The sequence below is a fragment of the Parasteatoda tepidariorum genome, chromosome 10 (assembly GCF_982258835.1).
Source record: "Parasteatoda tepidariorum strain Cologne lab strain chromosome 10, Ptep-v5.0, whole genome shotgun sequence".
Lineage (NCBI taxonomy): Eukaryota > Metazoa > Arthropoda > Arachnida > Araneae > Theridiidae > Parasteatoda > Parasteatoda tepidariorum.
Window position 1 is genome coordinate 67,840,101 of NC_141764.1, and position 24,880 is coordinate 67,864,980.

The 24,880-nt window shown below is 27.7% G+C and overlaps 1 protein-coding gene across 1 annotated transcript in view; it reads left to right on the forward strand.

Annotated features, from left to right (window-relative positions):
• LOC107454903 (protein turtle) overlaps positions 1–24,880 on the forward strand; it is a 973,849-nt gene that overhangs the window by 695,155 nt on the left and 253,814 nt on the right. The window contains exon 4 of the mRNA XM_071184031.2: positions 14,246–14,272. Coding sequence (XP_071040132.1) covers positions 14,246–14,272 — 27 coding nt within the window. The remainder of the gene's footprint in view (positions 1–14,245; positions 14,273–24,880) is intronic.

Here is a 24,880-nt window from a genome sequence, read left to right on the forward strand (position 1 = left end):
AATGATGTACAATTATAGTAGCTTTCCCAGAAAATGAAAATCGTAAATAATCTCAGTAGGAGCAAAGCTAAATGGAAATTTAATATTTTTTCCATTTAAATAAACATTTAAAATGGCTTAGTTAAATGTTGATTGGTCAAAATAAGAGCTTTTCTGAGATTTTATGACATTGCAACTTTTTATTTACTTAATTAAAAAAAATTAATGAAAAAATATCATCGAAAATTAAATTAAAATTTCCTTAAAAATTAATTAAAAATCATTTAAAAATGAAAAATGTATAGTTTGTTCAGAAATAAATTAACTCTAGCCTGAAATTCAAATTAATTTTGTAATTCGCAGAATATTCATTTTTTGAGGTATTACGGTTTCCTTACATAAAATTTTAAACGTGACTGAACTACAAAATATTAATGCACAATTTCATTGAAAATTAAAATCATAAATAATCTTTGTAGCTGAAAAAACTGAATGGAAATTTAATCTTTTCTCCCTTAAAACAAACATTTAAAATGGCTTAGTTAAATGTTGCAGGGTCAAAAATAGAACTTTTCTGACATTACACCTTTTTATTTGATTAAAAATCATTCCCTTTCAGCGAAAATTAACTTTCCAAAAGAACTGCGCTCAATAAATATATGAACAATGGACGTAAAACCTAACTGTTCCCAACATAACACAATATGTTAGGAATAAAACGTTATTTTAATTTATTTTTGTGTGTTTTACTGATACATAAAATGAGCTCGTAAAAATTATTGCCGAAAGTATAAAACAACGGTGAATTATACACTACACATAGTTTAGATATGCTAGAATGGAATTAAACTTACTGATCGATGTCTTGTAAGTCTGAAATATTCAATTATCTCACGTCCCTCACTATCTACATAAACAGAAAATATCAGAAATTATAAAAAATGGGAAAACGTAGGAAAAAGAAACCTTAACATTCGGGTTTGTCATAAATTTTATTGCTATTTCATGTTTGCTTTCTACTTGGTTTTATTTCTGATTAATGGTATTTCAAGGTTTGGTAGTTAAAAACTCCCAAATCCAGTAAAAACTATAAATTTAGTTCCCTACTCTTCTAAAACGTTTGTTCCTTTAAGTTTTAAAATTTTAATTCATTGAAATTAGAAATACTTAAGTGTATTTGCGTGGCTAGTGGGCTCTGTTCCCTGCCCACTAACGACCACCAACTTTTAAATATTGCAGTGCAATCTTGTATAATTTATTGGCATTTATCCTATTTTAAATGTGTCGTAGATGTCAGCAGTACAAATAATTACAAAATAAGGACTTTTACTCTTTTTCCTAAAATTGAGCATCACAAATACTACTTTTTCCCATAGTGGAACCTGCATTCTCATTATTTTCAGAATTTTTTAGTTGCCAAATGGTATGTTAACCACAAAATTTGCAGACCGTGAAGACACACTAGTTTCGAATTTTTATAACCATTATTATTGATTTTGTTTGTTTCAAATATATGCTTTAGCTTTTCGTGAATGCTAAGCTGTCAGCCTCATGACCAATTGAATGGGGGTCCGAATCTCACTGCAGACATCAAAATATTACCACTATTCATTAAATGCATGACCAATTGAATTTTCTCTCATACTTTCTTCAATTGGTTATCCTTACTCTCTTCTAACGGTAATCCTTACTTTCTTCAATTGGTAATCCTTACTCTCCTCAATTGGGAGTCCTTACTTTCTTCAATTGGTAATCCTTACTTTCTTCAATTGGTAATCCTCACTCTCTTCAATTGGTAATCCTCACTCTCTTCAATTGGTAATCCTCACTCTCTTCAATTTGTAGTCCTCACTCTCTTCAATTGATAATCCTTACCTTCTGCAATTGAAAATCCTTACCTTCTTCAATTGATAATCCTTACCTTCTTCAATTGATAATCCTTACCTTCCTTAACTGTTAATTCTTACCCTCTTCAATTGGTAATCCTCACTCTCTTCAACTGGTAATCCTTACCCTCGTTAATTGGTAATTTTTACCCTCGTCAATTGGTAATTCTTACCCTCTTCAATTGGTGATCCTTACCCTCGTCAATTGGTAATCCGCACTATCTTCAATAGGTAATTCTTACTATCTTCAATTGGTAATTCTTACTCTCTTCAATATGTAATCCTTAATTCTCCTCACTAAGTAATCTTCGACGACTAGAAAATTGTAACAACAAACAGGTTTCCTTTTCAAAGAAAAAATTAGAATACTAAAACTCCCACATCTTAATTCAGTAATACTGATCAATATATTAATGTTACTTGCATCAATCCTCCAAAAACCATCTAAAATATGATGCAATTAGAAACGAATAAAACATAACTCATTTGTGGACAAATTTATTCATTATCAGTATTGGAGTGTTTTATTCCTGAATAAATATGGAATCCATCTATCACTGCCGGCAATAGTGAGATCTCTGACACTTCCCTTAAGGATGCTTTAGGGGGTAGAAAAGGAAAAAAATGACTAAGTATCGAGAATAAAATAAGATAGAAATGATCCTGTTATTTAGACGCTTTTTCTAGATGTTTCCAAAACCATAATTAGAAAACTGAACCATTTAATTAAAACGAAATAATTCGATTTTTTTAGTTACTTTTAAATTCAGTGAGGAAATAAATAAGAATAAATTCTTAAATTGTTTAAAAAAAATAGATTTAAATAAATAAATTTTAAATGCTTTTGTAAGTCTCCTACTAAGGTATCAAATATTATATAACTTAGTATTACAATTTAATATAGCAATGCCGCAGCAATACACCAACGGCAATGAAAAGTAGGATAAAATAAGGAACGGGTAGATCATAATTCATTTGCGGATAAACCTATTCATTATCAGCATTGGAGTGTTTTATTCTTGAATAAAGATGGAATCTATCCATTACTGTCAGTAATAGTGAGATCTCTGACACTTCCTTTAAGGATGCTTTAAGGGGTATGGCGTAAAAAGGAAAAATGGCGTTAGGAATCAAGAATGAAATGAGAGTGAAGTGATCCCGCTTTTTTTTAGCTTTTTCCTGATGCTTTTAAAACCTTACAAGGAATAGAGAAACAGGAAGAATTGGACGATTTGACTCAATTTATTTTGAAAGCCATTTGGCAGCGCTAACAAGGTCAGCTTTGAAAAGGAACGAATTGCAAGAAAAAAAAAACTTGAACCGTTTTAAATAAAAATGTGATATATACATTTATCAGTTTTTGCAAATAAATTTAAAAAATATGATTTTGTCCATAATTTATAGACGTAACTTCTGTTAATATGTTTACGTAATGAACATGTTTTAAGCATGTTTCTCTAAGTACCCTTTTTTTCAAGTCTCTTATGGATAGAAAAAAATTGAAACATGCCTATTATTAATATAAATTTTCCAGTTATTTTTTATATTTTATTTCTTTTGAAATATTCACGTCACTCCTATATATTTAAGGCGTTCCCATAAATATCCTGGGTTCCTCCTGTAGTATATTTTCATATTTTTGTAAATATGTAGCACTCGCAAAATTAAAACTCCCCCTTTTGATGATTCAGTAATCTTTGAATTATATTTTGCTCATTTTGATAATTATTTCGTCTTGAAGTCACGTGTTTTGTGACGAAATGAGAACTCTCAAGTGTATGGCGAAAATGTTTTCTCGCCTCGAAACCTTATCGTAGTGCACTGTTGAAGATTGTTAACTAGAATGACGAATCTAGGATGAAGACTAGATGATAGAAAACAAGGTAACGAAAAAAAGCCGACCGGACTCTATGATGGGCAAGGAAGATTTGATCTCATCTCGGATTTGAATCTCATCTCGGACATAGGAGTAATTTGTTTCTTTGATCCTTGTCTTTATTGTTTTGTTAAGATATCATTGACTCTGTCAGAAGGTGTTCACGATAAATTGATCTTTAGAAAACTCAGATACAAGTGGCATTATATTATTTATTTGAAAAAAAAATAGAATGACGAAATAATTTTTAATATTGACGAAATTCGTTTCCTCTAAAAAGTGACAATAGTTATAGATAGACGAAGTATCCCCTCGAAGTATATACCAGGAAACAGTTTTGTCAAAAATGAAGAACGTTTCGAGGAAGTGATTATCTTAGAGCGATCAAAAATTCTTTATGAAAACTTAGTGAATTGTTATACTACCAGAAATGTCGGGATTTCAAGTATTAAAACCAATTGTATTGTTGGATGTAACGATAATGGATTTAATAAGAAATACTATCTTTAAATGAACTGGCTTCAGTATATTTTCTATAAATCATATTAAAAATCTACAAATGAACTGATTTCAGTATTATTTAAAATCAATAATATATTTTCTTAAAATGTGGATTTTTTTAAATGTTTGAAAGGAACGATTGTTGTATCTAAATTATTTCAGATTGATATGGGACATTACTATATTAAAGCAAATTGGTTTAGTACACTTTTGGAAAATGTATTTCTACGCTGAAGTGTAATTATACGAGACTTACGTAGAGGGCGAAAAAAAACGGACCACCCTCAGTAACTTTTGATCTAATGATCGGATCTTTACTTTCGAAGACTACATCTTGATGGTACGAGGGGGGGGGGACCTAAAATATGCTAACTAATTATTGCACACGATATTTTAAGTTACGAAATCAGACTCAAAAACGAACTTTCTCTGAATAAACATAACTTTTTTTCAACGGATTCTAACTTTTGTACCCCAAAATATAGGGGGTAGCCGTGATCTGGGAAACATGGTCTTTATTGTTTGGTTCAGAAAGCGATCCAAAGTTTGGACCCCCTTAATGTTAATCTATTTTTGCGTATTTCGCCATATCTCGAGAACTTTTTTAGCGAATCGAAAAATCTTTGCACGCAATTATAAATTCATGCAAAAAATGCATTTTAGTTAATATGTATTTTTTATTTTATTTAGTGATAAACGAAAAAATGTTTAACTGTAAAGTATATAATTTTTTACATCATTTTAAAGAATCTAATTTTTCTTGGCATAATTTGAATTAAATCGGCTGAATAGTTCTGAGAAATCGAATTTTAAAAAAGTCCAATCATTAAAATTAGTTCAATTTTGAGGAAATTTTGTATTTTGCATTGCGAAAATAGATACTTTAAAAACATATAAAAATTTACAACCCGAAAGTTTTAGGTCTTTCATTAAGTAAAATTATAAAAAAAATGTATATATTTATAAAATTAATTTCTTGCATGCAATTATCTTCATATAAAAGAAGTTTTTATATTTTTTCCAAATTTTTTCGTTTAAAAACTCTGAGATATATCGAAATTCGCAAAAAATTAAATTAACATCAGGGGTCCAAAACTTTTTATCTCTCTCCTGATCAAACTAAGGGGATCACATTTCCCAGATTGCGGCTACCCCCAATACTTTAGGGGTCGAAAATCTGAATCATTAAAAAAAAAAAGGTATGTTTTTTCAGAGAAAGTACGGTTTTGAGTCTGATTTCGTAACTAAATATAGTCTGCACCAATTAATCAGCATATTTAAGTCCCCCCCTTCGAACCATTAGAGTCCTGGAACGTGAAGATCCATCCGATCATTAGATCAAAAGTTATTCAGGGTGGTCAGCTTTTATCGTCACTGTGCAACAGTACTTTTATGTAAATTTGTCACTACTCCAGTACGTTGTTAGCTTAAATAGATTTGCTTACGTTATCAAATTAAATAAGATTAGGAAGTTTACAAAGAAATATGGTGCCAAATAATACAAAAATGTAGTTCAACGTTGAACCAAATTAGAATTGCATCAAATATGCCCAATTCTACATGCTCTTGCTTTAACAGTAAATAATCTGAAGCATACAAACTTAACTGTTGATGGTTTTGAAAATATTAACATTAAATACTTGATTGTAATGCAACATTTATTAATACTTTCTTGTATAAAAAAATTTCATTTTAATGAAAGTATGTCATTTTTAAGGAAAGATGACATTTTTAAATCTACTTGAAGTAACGTATCATTAAATACATCTTTGCATTTTTTTAATCTTTAATTCAAACAGCCTATCCTTAAATATAAAATTATAAATAAATGAAGCTTATTATATAGTTGATATAAAATATGTTTCAAAGACGCATGCATAAAAAATACTTTCATCGAAATTAGAACTAGTATTATTCTAATTAAAAATAATAAAGTATCTCGTTTACTATACATATTTCCTCAGTCTACATATTATTTAATAATATCATTCTTTGAGATAATAATGAAAGGTAAATTTATTAAACAACAGTAGGGAAACCAATTTCTATACTAATTGACTTAGTAACACGTATTCCTTTCTCAGACGGAAAAAAGCATTGCATTTTATTTCATGTTGTTTAACTATTACTTCGACTTATAGTTATAGTATAAGGAATTATAAATATTTTATGGTTGTCTATAAAATAAAAAGTTATTGTTATTTAAATAGTTGAGCATTTCTTACTGTTTGCAAAAATGAACTTTAGCAGTATTTACTGTTTTGTAATGAATAATTTTAAATATTTTCTTACAAAGATTCCTTGTCTGTGGATATTCAAAAAGATACTTATTAAAAATCAAAGTTTAAATTAATCTTTCGTTGATATTTCAGTATTTAGAAATTATGAAAATGCATATAGTTTGAATTAGGAATTAACATAAATATCACTTATTTCAAAATAGGCAAAAAATTATTTTTAAATATAATTAATATGTATTTATTATAAAACCTTTGTCAAAAGTTTGAGCACAACCCTAGTTTTCCAGAAATTTCAGTGTCCCGCAACCGACTGTTCGTAAAGACACGGATCCCAGTACAACACAGAAATCAAGCATCACTTGCTTCAGTCAGTACCCGGTGGGTGACCACTTTGATCAACTTGCGTTGGGACCGAAGGTGCGCGGTATCGACTTCTCTTGCAGGTCGTCGGCCTACCAAATCACCTCTGCAGAGGATAAAAATTGTGAATGCATGTCTTCGGAACCTCCTCAAGGAAGTTTCCCAGACCATCGCCGAAAGCCCATTGTGTAGCTCTAGTGTGACGTAAATCAAGTACCTACCAGCACACACAGGATGCCAGATGGCTGAGCGATTAGCGTGCCTGACTGTGTAGCCAAGGGCTCCAGGTTTACCAAACCAAAATGAGGGTTATGGATCTCGTTTTCAAAATAAATACCATTTTAATGTAATGAAACAAATGTAAATATTGTGTTTCTATTTATACTGAATTATTTTATTTCTAACTGTCGCTGAATAGCCAACACAATTTTCGGGTTTACGACTACTAATGTTCAACTCCATAGCCTTGTATTTTAGAACCCAATCCAGAAGACAAGGGAACTCCTGGACCATGTATTGGGAGAAATGTGTCTTCGTGGAGAACTTTTTGATGGACTAACCCGCATTTCAGATATATGGAAAGGAAGACCATGAAACCCTCCCACAGTTAACCTCACGGCAAAAGGACTCTAACCCATGATTCGTCTACCACTGAGGTTATTTTACATCAGCAAAGTGGTCGAAGCAAGCCGGAAGCGAAATTCGTATCGACCAACCTATGCTGGGATTTGAACCAGGTTTGGAAGGCTCTATCCCATGAACCTTCACGTACTGACTTATTGAAGAAGTTTGCATTCATCAAAAAGCCCAACCATTGCCTTGATAAGAGCTCAAGTTGAGGTACTCGTTTGATCCATTTAAGCTAGACAATTTATAAGACTCCTGCAACTTTGCGTCCCATAGGTGTTTTGTGTTGATTAGCGTCTGCTTGCGTATAGCTCTGCTCAGGTTATCTCAAGAATTCGGTCAAATCGAGAGACTTTGGTGGTTACTTCGATTGAAATCAAAACGTTGAGATTTAGATACATCGGTTCTGATGATCCTCTACCATTGTGATTTGTTCCGTTTTTTGTGCTTTTTTTACAGGTGAACTTTTTTATTCTTAACAGTTCGAAGAAGTTGTTTCTGAACAGCAATCCAATCCGTAAAGGTAAAACTTGTTGCATAAAGTAGTAAGGAAAAAGTAGTAACTAATTTTACTCCTCTATGATGCTTCAAATGTTTTTCTAAAATAGTAAAGTTAAACTTATTTTGAACAAGCCATATTATTTTGTACTCGAAGTTTTCTTATGATGTTAAAAGTAGTTCTAAACCACATATTATTTATAATTTGAGAATTTTGAAAATGATAATAGTAAACAAAAATAATATTATATTATTTTTTTTTTACTTTTACATGTTAAATTAGTTAACCCTAAATGTCTTATAAGTGCGTAATCCTTATCATGCTCCAGTGTCTCGAAAAAAATTTAAGTGTAAATAAACATAAAATGAACGAAATAAAGCATAAAACAGACTTATAAAATTAAATAAATTAAAATGCGTTAAAATTAGATGAACTAATCTAACAGTTAACAAATGTTACTAAGAAGAAGAAAAAGATTATAAATGTGCTTTAAGCTTTATTTTCGCCAAAATAGATTAGATACTTTTCTAAGAGAGTAATGCTAAACTAAGTTAGTACAAACCATATTACTTTTTTCGCAACATTTTTTTATTAAGTTATAAATAATTCTAAATTGCATATTTATAATTTATCAGTTTTGAAACTGATAATATTAAAAAAAAAGAAACATTGATATTTTTTTTTTCACTTTAACGCTTCAAACTAGTACCTCCCAAAAAAGTTGCACATGAGCCTACTTTCAAAAATTCATCTTAAAATGCGTCAGGTATCAGCTTGGGCGAAAATTCCATTACAGCTTCCGAAAACCTTTTTCTTTTCCTTTTTTTTCTCTAACAGAGTATAACCAAGACGTGATCTCCCTTGTAAACGAGGCTCACTGATACATTGTAAGCTTCAGCTGGGGATCTCAGAGCTAAGCACCGAACACGGGAAAAGCGTTGAGGTATTTAGGGTTGACCGAGTCTAAGAAAAAAGTAACTTCCTCATTAGCTTTGGTCTTGGGTCACAATCATGACTATGTGGAAGGTGGTAAGAGACATGATGGAAGAAGTCATTCATACCCAGGCAGTGTCGCTTACGCCTTTCTTCGTGGAAGCATTTGGGAGATTGTAAGGCACACTTGCCACACTAATGGCTAAATCTTGTTTCCCTCTTTTTCTACCTTTATTTCCTTTAAAGGTCAAATCGGAAAAGGATCCAGAAGTTTTACTTGTTTGTAGGACAAAAAAGCGAAAGCAAGTAGGGTGTTGTGTATTGTTTTTTTGTTGTTTAACGGCAATGTTATTTTCAACTAATTGAATTTTAGCATTAAAGCTTTATTTCGTAATAAAATACGAAATAAAGAATTGTGTAGCGCAGAACTTAGTTTATCAGGAGAGATTGCAGAAAATGCGTGTGAAACAAAAGAAGTCCTAAATTTTTCTCATGAAACACTTTTTAAATCCGCTAAGTTTCATTGGATATCAATTATTTGAATCGTCAGAGTAGGTTGCTTTCATAAAAAAAAATTAAAATATGAGGATAATGCACCTGAATTTCCAATAGAGACTGTTTGCTAATTTAAACTTCAATAAGCATGTTATATCAAGTTACAAGAAGAATATTAATTATAAGGAAGAAATATAGTATTTTTCAAAATATTAAGGGAAAAATTTACAGTTTTCTGGATTCTGACTGGGACACAATATATTTATGTTTACCAAATTTCAAATAAGTTTGAAAATACAACAACAGATGACTTATTACATATACAGAAAGTTTGCAAAATAATAATATGCGGTAGCAATAACAAACATGCATGCAAATGTATCAATAGTAATGAACACTTTGTTTTTACATGAAACACGGTTATTTCTATAATTTTCAGATAGATGTACCATCTGCTGATGAAGTTTGTAACTAGTTTTGAAAATTAGTCTGAGTTGAGTTTTCTTAAACAGAGTGCAGTACACCATTAATTTCTAAGAAAAATTTATTAGCTCATTAAAGTTGGTTATTGGTTAGAGATATAGTAAAACTTTATTTATACCCATGTCGTGCTATTTAAGCTTTCCTTTGAAAAAAAAAACATTAAGAGATTGAAAAGCAAGCTTACCATACTTATGTTGAAATCTTGCTTTAATTCTTCCAACATTTATTTTCCTTAAAAACCAAATAGGGTAAGAATGCAGAGTGTTTACTTGTTCTTTGGATAATGTAACCAACCTTTCTTAAGAGTTGCGTTTAATTTTATTGTCCTCTTCGCAGTGTTATTTTCTCAATTTTAAAATTTAAGATTTGTAGGGAAATTTGAAAATAGCAATAGTTTATCGAAGAATATTAAAAATTGGACTTAACAATAAGGGAAGTTAAAAAAAATGTTTGTAAAAAATCCAAATCTTTCCGGAAAATATTGCAATGGTTTTCCTGGCTGGAAAAAGTATTAAATCCATTATCATTGCATTAGAAATGTTTTAATATAACTTAAATCAATGCAGACTCCTGTTCTAAAAAAAGTAGACTTTCTTAGTTTATTAACAATATTAGCTAGATTTGGTGGATATTTAGTACTTAAAGTCATCGAGATAGAGTTTTCTAAATATTTAGTCTTCTTCTACATGGCTCTGCATTGATCTCAATGATTTTTAGAATTATATTTTTGATTTGTTTGGTTCCCTCTAATGGACTCGCTACTTCGTGACTCCCAATTGATAAATTTCATCACATAGATAAAAAAGATCTGTCTATATGCTTTTTAAATATAAATTTGAAGGAAAGATTTATTATCGTGCTTGGACTCACCACTTTAAAACTTGCTGTTGATTAATTTCTAAAGTTTAATTGAAGTGGATAAAACTGGAGTACTGGGTTGTTTTTCCTCGGCTTCCTTTAAGATAATGATCTATATCGACGAATAAGAATGCAACCATTCGCATGGAAAATGTCAATAATAACAAATTATATGTTCTGAAATAGGAATGAGTAAACATAAAATGTTTTAAGTATATCTCATTTCAATGCATTTGAGGTTATTATATTGTCTTTAAAAGACTATTCGTAAAATAATTTAATACTAGAAATATGTTTGAAAATATTTTTACTAGAAATATGTAAGTACTGTTGATTTATAAATTTCTATTCAATAAATATCATGCGCAAACTTTAAACTTGAACATTGTGGTTTTAAATGCAGCAAATCACAACAATCAATTTTAAAAAAGCACTCTGGTATATATTTCTCATAAAGAGCAGAAAGTTTAATTTTGAATTAAAAGGCATTCAAACAGCATCAACTGTCATCTTCAGACAGGGATTTAATTGAAGTAACGAGTATTAGCTAAAATTTCTCAGTTCTTTATTTATTTCGAAATTTAATATTATATGAACGTTGTAATCATCCTGTCACATGCAAGGTTTACACATGACTTACTCTTCTGTAATCGCCAATAAAGTTTTCAAACGAATTTCCTCAACGTTAATTAAAGAACTCATCTTAGACATCTGTTTTTATCGTTTTTCATTTGCGCTGAAGAATCTTCTTTTTTTTGTGCATACTTTTATTTTTCTTCATCTTCATCTATCATTGCTCCATTCCGCCATTTATTCATGAGTATTGCACGCAAGTATTTCAGAATAATGGTGATATAGACAAGAAATTTAACAGCTGCTTCCTGATTATTTAAGGCACTTTTTTGTCATTATAGGGGGATTTTCTTTACGTTATTTGTAATAATTATATATTGCGCTTTTGAAGTTGTGTTGTAATTGTTTAAAATTTGATATTAAGCTCAGATAATACATGTTTTTCTCGATTATGAAGCATATTAAGAAATATTTTACATGAATATATTTACTAAAAATGTTTTACTAAAAATGTCATTATGAAAAACGCAAGTTTTTCATAATGATGTAGATTTAGACATGAAATTTGACTACTGCTTCCTGATTATTTAAGAAATTTTTGTACTTATAGGGTTTTTTTTACGCATTTAGTAACAATTACATATTGCGCTTTAGATGTTATCATTACAAAAAATGTTTTACGTGAAAATGTTTTATATAAAAGATAAATGTCTTCTTGCTTTATTTATTTGTTAAGTAAAATATTAATTCCGTTAAAAAGGAAGTAATAAAATATTAAATTTGATTTTATTAAATAAAGCATGTTAAAAATTAAGAAAATTATTTATTATACAGTTTAATCATGATGCTCGAATTTTACAAATTATTAAATTTACAATACAGACAATGTATTTCACATCAACCAACTGCTTACCTATTATTATTGTTTTTTAAAATTGCTTTTTGTAATTATTAAGGAAATTTCTGTAGGTTATTTGTTATCAATTGTGTTTTTGTGAGTATGTAGTAAATTTTAAAATTGATAACCATGAATACGGCATCTGTTTATTAAGAAACTAAATTAGAAGTTTATTTCAGAAGTTTATTTTATTTGAAGAAATGATCTCCAGTTTTTTTTCGCACTTATTTAAGGAAAAAATGTTAACAAAATATTACGAGGTTTTTGATCGACGCGAAGTAATTAGATTTTGGATCTATCCGAAGATTTTATTCAATTTATTTATATAAATTTGTTTACATAAATTTTTCCACAACGATATTATTAAGTATTACCCTGATGCACCTGATGATAATAAACATTGGATTTTGAAACTATTTCCAGATTGGATTGCTTTAAAGGAAATAAATTTTGATCATTCTAGAGTATTTTTCAGCGCAGTTTGTAACATTTTGTAGCGTTTTGAAGTTGTTTAGTAATTACACAATTCTCGTATGGGTACTGCTCGTGTTTTTCTGCAACACACTCTCGAAAGATATGTTCTCATGTTTTGATTAGCTTATGTGCACAGTATGAAAGAGTAAGGATTTTATTAGAAATGTAAATTTAAATAAAAATTTAAACACCAATGATGTCATTTATTAATAAAAATGTATATACAGAACAAAACATCAAATAGGAAGATGCTCTAATTTTCCATTGTAACATGTATAGATAAGAGACTTAACAATTCATAATAAACTCCTGTCGTTATGAAGATTTTCTTTTAACAATTTGTTACCATAATGTATAACGTTTTATAATGCAACTACTAAAACAATAATGATATCCACGCATATTTTATGCGGACGAAACTATTGTAGAAATCTCTTGCAACAATATTTTTTTGCAATGATCTTTATTCAAGTTCCAATTTGTTATTATTTATATTACTTATTTTTTAATTTGTTTTAGACAAAATGTATTACAAATTGCTAAAAGGAATTAATGATAAATCTATGACAGCTTTTAACACCATTTTTTATTATGTGATATTTATAATGACATATTATGATACGATGTGTACCTATCGTGTTGTTAACTTTACACAGATCATGGTAATTACTATTATTTTGTTATCATTGAATATATGTCTCTGAAATTTATTTCTTAGCGGAAATAGCTAAATTAAAATGAATTCTAGAAACTGTAAATTAAAAGCTAAGTAACACCAATTACTTAGAAACGAATTCTTAAACTCATTAACATTTTTATCCATTAAACCCTTAGCCTTATTTTTTGTCAAATTTTAGGTTTATCAAAGTTGCATATCTTTTTTTTTCTTCTCAAAAATGGTTCGGATGATTTAATCTCATGAGAAAACAAAAAATAAAGTAGTTTCTTACTAGACAGAATTGTGACATAAGAAAGTTCTAAAACAATTTTCATATGTATAATTATTTTTTTCTGAATATTTCTTTAATATTTTTGAAAAATTTTTTACCCGTAAAAGGGTGTTTTTGAAAGTTTATTTTGTGTTTACTTTACTTTTTTTGCATGCTTTATGGGTTCAAATTAGAAAAACTTATTTTTTTAATGGATAATGCTCAAATGCTGCAGTATTATATTTGCTTTTAATCTATTATACCAATACCATTATCAGTCAAAAAATATGAAAAAAAATTAAATTAGAATAAAAAATATCAAAAACAACTCTCGCTTGTTTCTTGGTGGTAAATAATCAATGCAATGGCCTACAAGGAGTTTTGAGTACAAAAATGAAAAAGGAAAAAAATTCAGTTTATAACTCTTCAATGTTTTACTTTATTATTAAAAATTCAGAGTTAAATTAAGTTCAGAAATTAATATTCAATTTTTTAAGACATTCTATTGTTTTTAATGTTACCTTTTACCGAGAAACAATTTCAGGCATTTATATTTCATGATTTCGTATTATATTTGTAATTATTGTTTATATTTGCATAAAAATGTTCTATATCTATTCATTTATATTTTTAGGAATTGATCTTGTTGGACTAGGATTGCGTAAGTACAATTTTTTTTTAAGAAGATCATAATTTTTGTGCATGAGAATATTTAATTAATATAACTCTTAATGAAAATTACTTATATATTTCATAGGTTAGTTTTATTTTTATGTCTGCATGTTTTTTGCTGTTAGAATTCTCGATTGTTCGTATTGTTTATGCATACAACACATTCTTGAATTTTGAAGTGTTTCTTTTTATTTTACTTATTTAGCATTATTTGATTATCTTTTTATTACTATTACTTTTGACGTGCATCTTTGCGATAGAAAGAGATTTCAGAAAATTATTTTAATAACAATTAAACACATTTTCTCATCCCTATTAGCATACAAACAAATTTTATTTCATTTATTTATTGCAATTAATAAAATATAGCATGCTTCGTTTTTTGGAAACACCATTAAAATATTTAGAATGAAGAGTTTTGTAAAAATTACTAAAATTTAAAATAATACGCATCTTATGAAATAATTATTTTAAGTTTCTAAAATCTTAGACATTTCATTTCAATTATCTGAAATTTGTTTACTCTATAAGTATAGCAGTATTTGACAAAGAGGTTGAGATTCATTTTCAGAAACTTGTGCAATATTAATTTCAATAAGTTAATGAAAAATATTTTTATACCAATAACAAATAAAAATAAATTTATAAGTTATTTTATAATAAATGAGTTAAATTTAATAAAAATCTTAATGTGTATTTTTAAAAACTAAAATGATTTTGAGCATAAATATATGAATTTTTTTAATCTTAATTAAATTTTGTTTTTTAATGTTCAATGCAGTATTTATAAAAATTATGCATAGTATATTTGATGCGAGTTAATATTAATTTAACAAGTTGGAATATTTTAGTTATAAAATGGCACCTTTCAACACCATTTTTAGTACATCTATTTTTAGTAAGTTTGAGTAATATTTTCTTTCCTTTAATATTTTTTAAATAAATTTTGCTTCATTTCAAACTGGTACTTCCTTGCCTCTTTTTATTAAATCTAATTTTGTAAGCGGAGAAAAATTTTCAAGAAAAATATTAAATTAAAAAAAGAAAAGAAATGGAAGAAATATTTTAGGAATTTTTTCTGCACACAATTTTTTTATAAAATAACTGGTTTACTATGTTTATAATACAGCAAAAAAGAGTTACAAAAATTTCATTTAGAATTTAAGTCACAAATCCCATTATATATTAAAATGCATTTAAAGAAAATAATATTTCTGCGTTTTAAAATGATTTTTCTTCTTACTAGAATATGATTATTTGTTTCGATATCTTTTTTTATTAAAAGATTTCATATTTAAAACTGCATAATCAATATCTATGCATTCAAAATTAAATTAAAAGAAAAAATAAAAACAATTGAAAAATGTTCATTAAGTTCAGATAAATACTTTCTAATCATTATTTTATATTTTATTGCATTTTTTAAATATGTGAAGCAAATTAAGTAAAAGCTAAACAAAGTATGATAAAGTGTCAGAAATGTAAGCGCAAGTAGGTATGATAATTAATATAGATAATTACCGAACCAGAAATAGGTTTTTACCTTGATTACAAAAAATTAAAAAAATCATAAAATGTTATGGAAAAAGGCTTTATCGCCAGTAGCTTTTGTTGCTAAAGGATTGCTTACAAATATTGCACAAAGATCAACAATGCAACTAAGTAAATTTGATTTCATTGTAAAAATGATTAAGATAGCATTTACCTTATTTAAAATATTTTGAATTAAAATTTATTTTACTTTTTTTAAATTTAAAGTAATACATATAGCACTAAACATGCAATTTGTTTTCTTTCAATTAAAAAAAACTGTGACAAAAATTAAAAAAAAAACAAATATAAAGAAATATTTGTTTTAATATTTTTTGGGGGAAAATCTAAATTTTAATACAAGTCGTTATGAATAATTTATAACATATTAATATATAAATTTTAATACAAGTCGTTATAAATAATTTATAACATATTTAAAATTGTACTACTATTAATAATCGTAATGGCCCACTGCAATATTAATAGTAAAAAAATAATTTATGTAAGTGAAAATATAATCTGCACCAATTTTTTTTTCTTTAAACTGAAAGAAAATTATAATAGATTGTATAGCCAAATAAAATATAAACCAGTATTTAGATAAATACTTAGTTGGAAAAAAGTAAACTTTAACAAAATATGAATAGTTTTATAAATTTTATGAATAATTTATTATACATAATAAACGTTTGAAATTGCACCAAAACTGTCCTTTTTGCTAGAGAAGCTGGGAAAGTCTTATTGTTTTTTGTTTTTTTTGGGAGGGGGTGTGGTGGGACAATGGTACAAATACTCAGCTGAAAAGTTCCTACTAATTTGAGGATGACATGAAAAATTGCTTTATACTGGTAAGTTTCACTGAAGAAAATAGCGTCTACTCAAGAATGCAGGTAAACTTAGAATATTTTTTTAGCTATATTTTGCTTGATGCCAATGGAAAATGAAGTATTTTATTAAGTTGTATTGCTGTTGTGTAATAGTTTTTCTTATGACGAAAGATGTCAATTATTGACGTGGTATTATGGAGAAATGAGAGTTGTTCTAAATCTGCAATTTTCGATTGCATGTTTTGAAAATCCTTTTTGTCAAAATGTTTTGTTAGTATGAATTAAAAAAATTCAACTATTTTTTAAAAAAATGCACTTATAAATCTTAAAGTAGGTAAGAATGCATCTGAAAATTTAACACGTTATGAAAAAAAATTATGAGGATGGTCGTCAGTCATCGTGAGTGGTTTCGAAAGAAATTATTTTTGAATTAATTTTTGAATAAAAGCAGTAAAAATTCTTCCTTCAGTGTATAATCATGTTAAAGAGATAAGGAACTATTAAGATAACTTATAATTGATAATTTGAGGAATAAAAATAATTTATAATACTAACTAATAATTTATATTTAGAATAATAACTATTTTTCGCATGCGCTAAAATGCTACGAGTTATTTACGTATGAATAATCATTGCGAGGTATGCATCTGAAAAATTATCATGTTGTGAAAAAAAACTATAAAGATGGTCGTCAGTCATCGTGAATGGTTTCGAAAGAAAATAAATAATTTTTGAATAAAAATATGAGCTCCTCCTTTTGTGTATAATCACATTAAAGAATTATAAACATAGTAATTTATAAACAATAACTAATAATTTATATTTAGAACAATAACTACTTTTTGCCTGATTAAGATGCTACGTGTTATTTCCCGACGTGTTAATCATTCTATTATGTTCTTTTGAAATTAGGATATAATAATGTTTACTATTACTACTCTAATACAACTCTTCTGAAATAAGTATATCCCATAATGGCTAACTTCTCTAACGCACATAAAACTTCACCGAATTAGAGTACTCGAAAGACATAACATGTTTTATTTTTAGGTGAATAAAATTCATGTTTGCATAATTATTTTATAATTTAAAACCTGAACTACGAAGATAATAATAGTTCCTTGTAAAAAAAATGTGTAGTTTCTAATATTAAGGAGTTATGATTACTTAAGCAAGCAATTATGTAAATGGAATTTTTCGACTGAATCACGCAATTTTTCCATTAATTTAATCCAACAAAAATGCATCTAAGGAGATTAAACGTCAAGAAAAGGAAGAGAGGATGGTCATGAAACTCAGTTCAACCTGCAAATTACTGTCAGGATCATTGGTTTTGCGAGAAAGAAAAGAGAATCTTGAATGGAGAGAGAAAAGATCTTTTGTTCGCCTTTTCTGTGATTGGTATGAAGGGTTCAAAAAACTCGTAAAGAAATTATTAGAAAGGAAAATCCAACGAGAAATATAATTTCTAGATTACTTTTAAGTGATAGGAAATGCTATTAAGGTGTTAATTGTGTATAGTGTTAAATGTTTAAAAAATATTAGATATGCTTTGTAATGTTTTTATTTTTGTTTGTCATATTGTTGTTTTTCTTTTTGTTTTTTTTCTTCCTCTTGATAGGTTTAACCAGCTTTCAAACGCTAATGATAATCTCAATATATGTAACAATTTTGATAAGTTACTCTAGATTTAATTGTTATGCAAATAAATTCTAAAAGAAATTATTCTATAAGAAAATGCAATTCGCAATAACATTTCTGGATTACTTTTAATTGATAGTATTGAGGTGTTAATTACGTACAGTGTTTGATTTTTCAAAAATGCTATAACCATTTCGGAATGTATTTGTTTATGTTTGCTTGTTATTTTGGTGATTATTTTTGTGTTTATTTCTCCTTCGCTTGGTAACTTTAACAAGCTTTTCAAACTCGCAAAGAAATTATTAGAAAAGAAAATACAATTTTTAATAACATTTCTGAATAGTTTTTAAATGAGAAAAGGATATTAAGAAGTAAATTGCACAAATTATTACTGTGTCTGTAATGAAGAAACATCGATTTGTTTTTCTTTTTAAAACTATGTTTCTTCACGGTAAAGAAAAAAAAAAGATTCCGGTTAATAAAACTAAAATATATGATATTTAAACCATCCATTTGTTGATTTTTTCGCTCATTATTATAACAGTGTGAAAACTTTCTGCTTTCAAAGTCATAATTCTTGTAACAATACATTTAGTAAAAAATTCAAAGCTGAAACGTAAATTTAACAGAAGTAATGGCTTTTATTCCATGTTCTAAAATATCACGATAAAATTACCAACTTTTATCACATTTTTCACGCGTTTTCGCATATTAAGAACTCATAGTTCACTGATGCGAAAATATAGTTTACTAGACATTGTCTACAAAAGTAAAGGTTTTTGTAAAAGAATATACTGTTCAGTCCTTAGATGCATATCTTTTATTAAACATTTGTTTTTCATACTATTATCACTATTTTGTAATAGCTTCGTAGATCCTAAGAAGTTTAGATATTATATTTAGTTTTTTAAGAATTTGTAGTTATGAAATACAGCATGAAACGTTGGCGGATTTTTTCGGCGTTAAAGGTAAAATTTTCCAAACAGGGCTCACTTTCAAACAATTTTCAAATTTTCACTTATTTGTATTTCAGATATATAGTTATTCGTCTTTGAAATTTCTTTATTTTGCAAAATCATTGTTGATAAATTTTTGAACAATCATGAAAAAAAATATGAAATTTCAAACTAACTTGTTTTGGATTTCTTAGTTTATCTGAATTATATTTGTGCTAATATAACATATTTTATTAACTATTAGACTGTTTTTATAATTAAACCATACTGAAATATTTTTTTGTTTGCAGTCAGAACGTTAGAAAAATATATAAAAGGGATATCGCTTTCCTATCTGCATCAAAGTTAATCATGCATGCAGAAATCCTATATTTTTTCAAATTAAATTGTGGCGTTTCATTTTATTGATCGTTTGCGAATAGAATTCTTTTAAAATAGCTTTTTAAACAGTTTTTTCCATTTATAATTGGTTTATATGCCTTTGAAAATGAGCATCTTTGAAAAATATCTTCAACTAAGAAAAATAATGACAGAAACCGCTTATAGAATGTATTATTTCCATTAGATTCACACCAAGCATTTCTACCTTTTTCTATGATGTGCCTCTCTGTTACAATCCCAAGTTACAAATGTTAACTGTCGTCAGAACAAGACCCTTTTCCGCTTTCTAAGCCATGTCTTTTTGACACAGGTTAAAAATGAGTCTCGACTAAGTCTGTCTCTTGGCGTTGCTATATTGGTGGGTATCCAGCCAAGCGCTTAAGATGTTCATGAGATTATTTTCTTTGGCGATCGCAATGGGCCTTAGATGTGGATTATCACTCAAGCAAGTGATAAGCTGTCCCTGGAAAATAAAGTGAATTCCTCCCGCCAAAGTTTGGTGCTGGTGATTTTTATAGTGCTATTTTTTTCTCCCTGTTAAGTTCAGTTTGTGGAAAACTTTTCAACTGTAGAAAATATTCTATTAAAAATTCTAAGGACACGATGCTAAAGTTTATGTTATCAAATAACTTTGAGAATTTAGAGTTTAGAAAATATCCAAAGGTTAGAAAACTTATTGCTTTCAAACATCTCAGGGAATTTAAGAACAAAAGTATTTTCCACTCATATTTTATTAACGCTTGAATTAATTATCATAGTACAGTACAGAATTTATGGAAGACTATCTGTAATAACTAATGGCAAAAAAAAATTCGTGAAGGGAAGTTTTTCCATACCTCTGTCCTTTATTTGCTAAGCTAGTTTGTTGGTGCACTTGAAATAATTTTCGATGAGTTTTAATAAATACAAATGTATTATTCTATTGCAAAGATTTTACTTAAGTAACCTAAAATTTCAAATGCAAATAGTGATATTTAGCTTAGCAGAACGTCAGTGCTCTGCTTTTGTCAGAACGCAGCTCAAAATGCGTATTTAAAAAGTAGATACAGTTTTAAGTGTGCGATGTAGAAAATGGAAGCAGCTGAAAATGCGTGTTTAAGAAATTGGACAAAGTTGGCAATAGGCATTGTGGAAAATGGAAACAGAAGGAAATGCGCGTTTAATAAAATGGAAGCATCTTGAAATGCGTGTTTAAGAAAAAGGGCATATCTATTTTAAGAAAATGGACGTAATATTTGATACTGTTTTCCAAACTCTTCTTCTTTTGTTGTTTTGCTTTGTTGTTCTGTAAAAAATTGTTCGTTTTTTTAAAGAAAACTATTGAGTTCAAATAAATTCGTTATGTAATGTCATTTATTAGAATAAATCACTGAGTACATATTTTTTAGATGCAATTATTTTTTTTATAAAAAATATTAAAAGTAAACTGTTTTTATCATAAGGTTGTTATGAGTCTTATAAAAATAATAAGGTTGAAGTGGTTCAGGGTTGTATTTTTAAAAAAACCCTATTAATCGTTCAGTTTTCTGAATACATCTGAAAAGTTACACCTATTATATACCCCACAGACTGACCCTAAAGTTCCGAAGTTAGCACCGTACTGATAATGTTAAGTGTTCAAAATATTAAAGAAAAGTAGATTTGAAATTCTGCATTTAGCTGTGAAATTTCAGGTCGAGCATCGATGTTCATTTTCTTAAACATGCATTTAGTGATATGTCCTTTTTCTTCAAAGTGCAAAATTTCTAGAAAGCTTGTTAAGAAAAAAGCTCGCCAACCATTTTTAAGCTTTTATTCACATTTTAAGTTTAATAAAAATTTAATTGTTCTAAACAGTTTACCATGAGTCTTTTTCCTTCCTCAACAACATTAGAATTAAAAATATTTCCATAATAAATGCATACATTACTTAATAATTGAATGAAAAAGTGATAATTCAATTAAATATATTAATTTCAATCAAATAATTATGTTTGAGTTTTTACGAAACCAATTAATTTACATCCCAAGAAACGAAACAAAAAATTTTTTTCCTATAATTTCTTTACACCACATTTCATTCTATGGTGATGATGTAGGTATTAATTTACTTTAGATATAATGTTGAAACCTACATCTATGAAGATTGAATTTCCTGCATTTAATTTTTTACATCAATGAAAAACAAGTTAGTAAATCATTTTCTTAATATTTCCATTTTTTTACCTTTTCAATTTATAATTATTGCATAAATTATTAATTATATTAAATACGTATTTCATTTTTTTCACGCAAAAAAAAGCAAACTGGATAATATATTAACATATCAACGTTTAATAAAGTGTTTAAAAGCTAGTTTTTCAAATAAATAGGAATAGGCAGTTAATTACTTAAACATTTTTATTAATGAATAAAGATGTGCAAAACTAAGGGCATTTTTTATATTCCTGGAATACTTCTTTTCGATTTTGTATATTTTTCTTTTACTTATTTGATGCTAATAAATCGACTTTCTCTACATCAGTCAAAATAAAAATTAATCATTCTTAAAAAAAATATCTTAACTTTCATAATTAGGTAGTTCAGATAGTTAGTATGATTAACATCATTGATTAACTTAGCTAACTAAATAAATCATTTTAGCTTCAGTAAATATTTTTGCAACCCCTTTGGCGAGTGCGAAATACGCCAGCTGTCCAATAATTCTGGCATCTTTACTGGGATGTATTGGAAAACTCTCTGATTGATAAGACGCTTATAAAAGGCAAGCAGTGTTGAAGTAGGGAAACACTGAGTGCGAGAAATGAAAGAATAAACTCATTTTATCTTGTTCTACTCCGGGTCAACAGAAACTAAATTTTGCTTCGAACTTTTCTACTTGTTTTGTTACTTCTTTCTCTTTTTATCGCAAAAGTATTGGCTTTAAGCTGTGGTAAAGAAACATTTCATTCATCTTTATGGACTTCTAGTTGATGGAAAGATTTTTTTTTTACTGAGAAAATAGCATTGTTCTACTGTTCTGCATTATTTAAACTTCTTCCGGTTAATATAGTGATACATTTCTATGAATTCCTGTATATGAATGAAAGATTTATTTTTTATTTTACTTTGGAAAAAGAAATTTGAATCTAATATCGTCTTTTTTGAACTAAATTTAAATTTTTGTTTAAAAATGTGCACATTACAATAATTCATAAAATATTTTATTGTTTAACAGTTGTTTTATTTTAAATACATAGAAATTTTTTAAATGTATCTAGTAAAGCTATAAAATAATAGATTTGGAAGATTATGCATTAAAACACAATGTGAAGAATCATGAAATACATTCATAGGAAAATTTAAGAAAATGGAAAGAAAACCTTGTGAAAACCTACAGTGAAACTGAATACTGTATAATTTCATAACCTTCCGTGCTTTTGCGCATGCGACTGGTTGACCTCGATTTCAACAAAATAGAGCTGAAATTAAAAAAAAAAGATAATTATTTAATTTCTTCATGCTTGATGCGCGTTTTAAAATTTTTAAAAAAAAATGACGCATCTCGGTGTATTTTTTTCGAATAAATCATCGCTAAATATTTTTTTCTTCCAAAAAGGAATGTTCCTATAAAAATATTAAGAAAGTAAACAAATAAAACCATACTTAATCTGGTAGTTAATTTATTACTGGACGCTATAAACTTGGGTATATTCCATATCTTGTTGCATTACCGACTATGCTTATTAGACTTTTTAAATGATAAACTTGAAGTGTGCATTAAAACAAAAGTAGCTTTTGAATCAAAATTAATTAGAAAATAAAAGATGATTTTTAGAAAGCATTTGGTTAGCGATAACGTACAAAAACGGTCTTGATTTCTGACTCTGTAGACTTCTGACTTAAGTAGAAAAGTTGATATTTATATTACTAATGACTTTCCGTGAGTTATTTAATGAATTAATAAATAATTACATCTTGACTATTATTATTATTGTTATGGTACTCGAATTTAATTTTCTCACCCTTTTTCTAAATCTTTCATGCATTTTGTTAGTATGTTAAATAAGTTTTCTGTACATTTGTCTCCGAATTTATTCAGCTTCGAGGTATTTTTCTTTGCATTTGCTTGAAAACAAAACACTCAATATTGCATGCATTATTTTATAATATGAAGAAATACGTAACTGTACTCAAATCATGATCAACTTTGCTTGAATTTGACTTCACAAAAAGAAGAATAAAATGTGTTCACGAGGAAGAGACATGGATTGACAATATACCTTAATTTATAAATACAGTATTGTTTGATGTATGCCGTTTTGATTTAAATTTGAGGCCCATATTCAGGAAATTTGTCAACCATACAAATAATTCATCTTTTGATATTTAGAAATTTTTTCCAGGCGTAAAAACGTAAAATGGAATAAATGGTTAAATGAAATTTCAAAAAGGAGCATATTTGTCTATTTCGTATCGTAACTAATGCTTAAGTTACACTAAAATAAAAAATACATGCGTCATATCCACATATTATATTTATATTAATCAAAAAAATAATTTGAACAGTCATATCTTGGATGATAAAGCATTTTAAACTATAGTTGATTAAAACTATCGGTACTACTATAAAATTGCATTTTCAGGACAGACTACCATGTTTTTTAAAAATAAAATAGCTCAATGTTAGCTCATTGTCTTTAGCTCAATGTTATGTAATACAATTAGAACCACAGCTAAATCTGTTATTTCATTTCTTCACATATAGCAATTTTCTAAACAATATTACAATTAAAACAATTAAAAATAACCTTTATGGCAATAAATTACTTGAACGCACAATAAATTTTTTTTAAAGTTATAGTTTAACGCAAATAGCAGAATTAAAAAATGCTAACTTGACATTGCTGTGAAATATTGTTTTATATAACAAGAATTTGTTTTGAGAAAAATACCTTTAATTATATCATATAATCTCTTCGAAAAATATTTCTTTTGGTATCTACAGAAACTTCTGCTTGACAGATTTTTGGCAGTATTTTATATAAGTGGCTCATTAAAAGGAATTATATAAGCTTCTTGATGGTAAAATATATGGTAATGTTGAAAAAACGTATATTTTATCTTGTGTATAAAACATTACATGATAAGTAATCTTTTTAAAGAATAAATTTATAACTCTTCATGAGGTTGAGTTAATAATGATGCTTTGAAAAATAAATATAAGAATATGAAAAGATTTTGTCATGCGTACAAAATATTTTATTCCTTTCATTAATAATTAACTGACATTCAGTACTT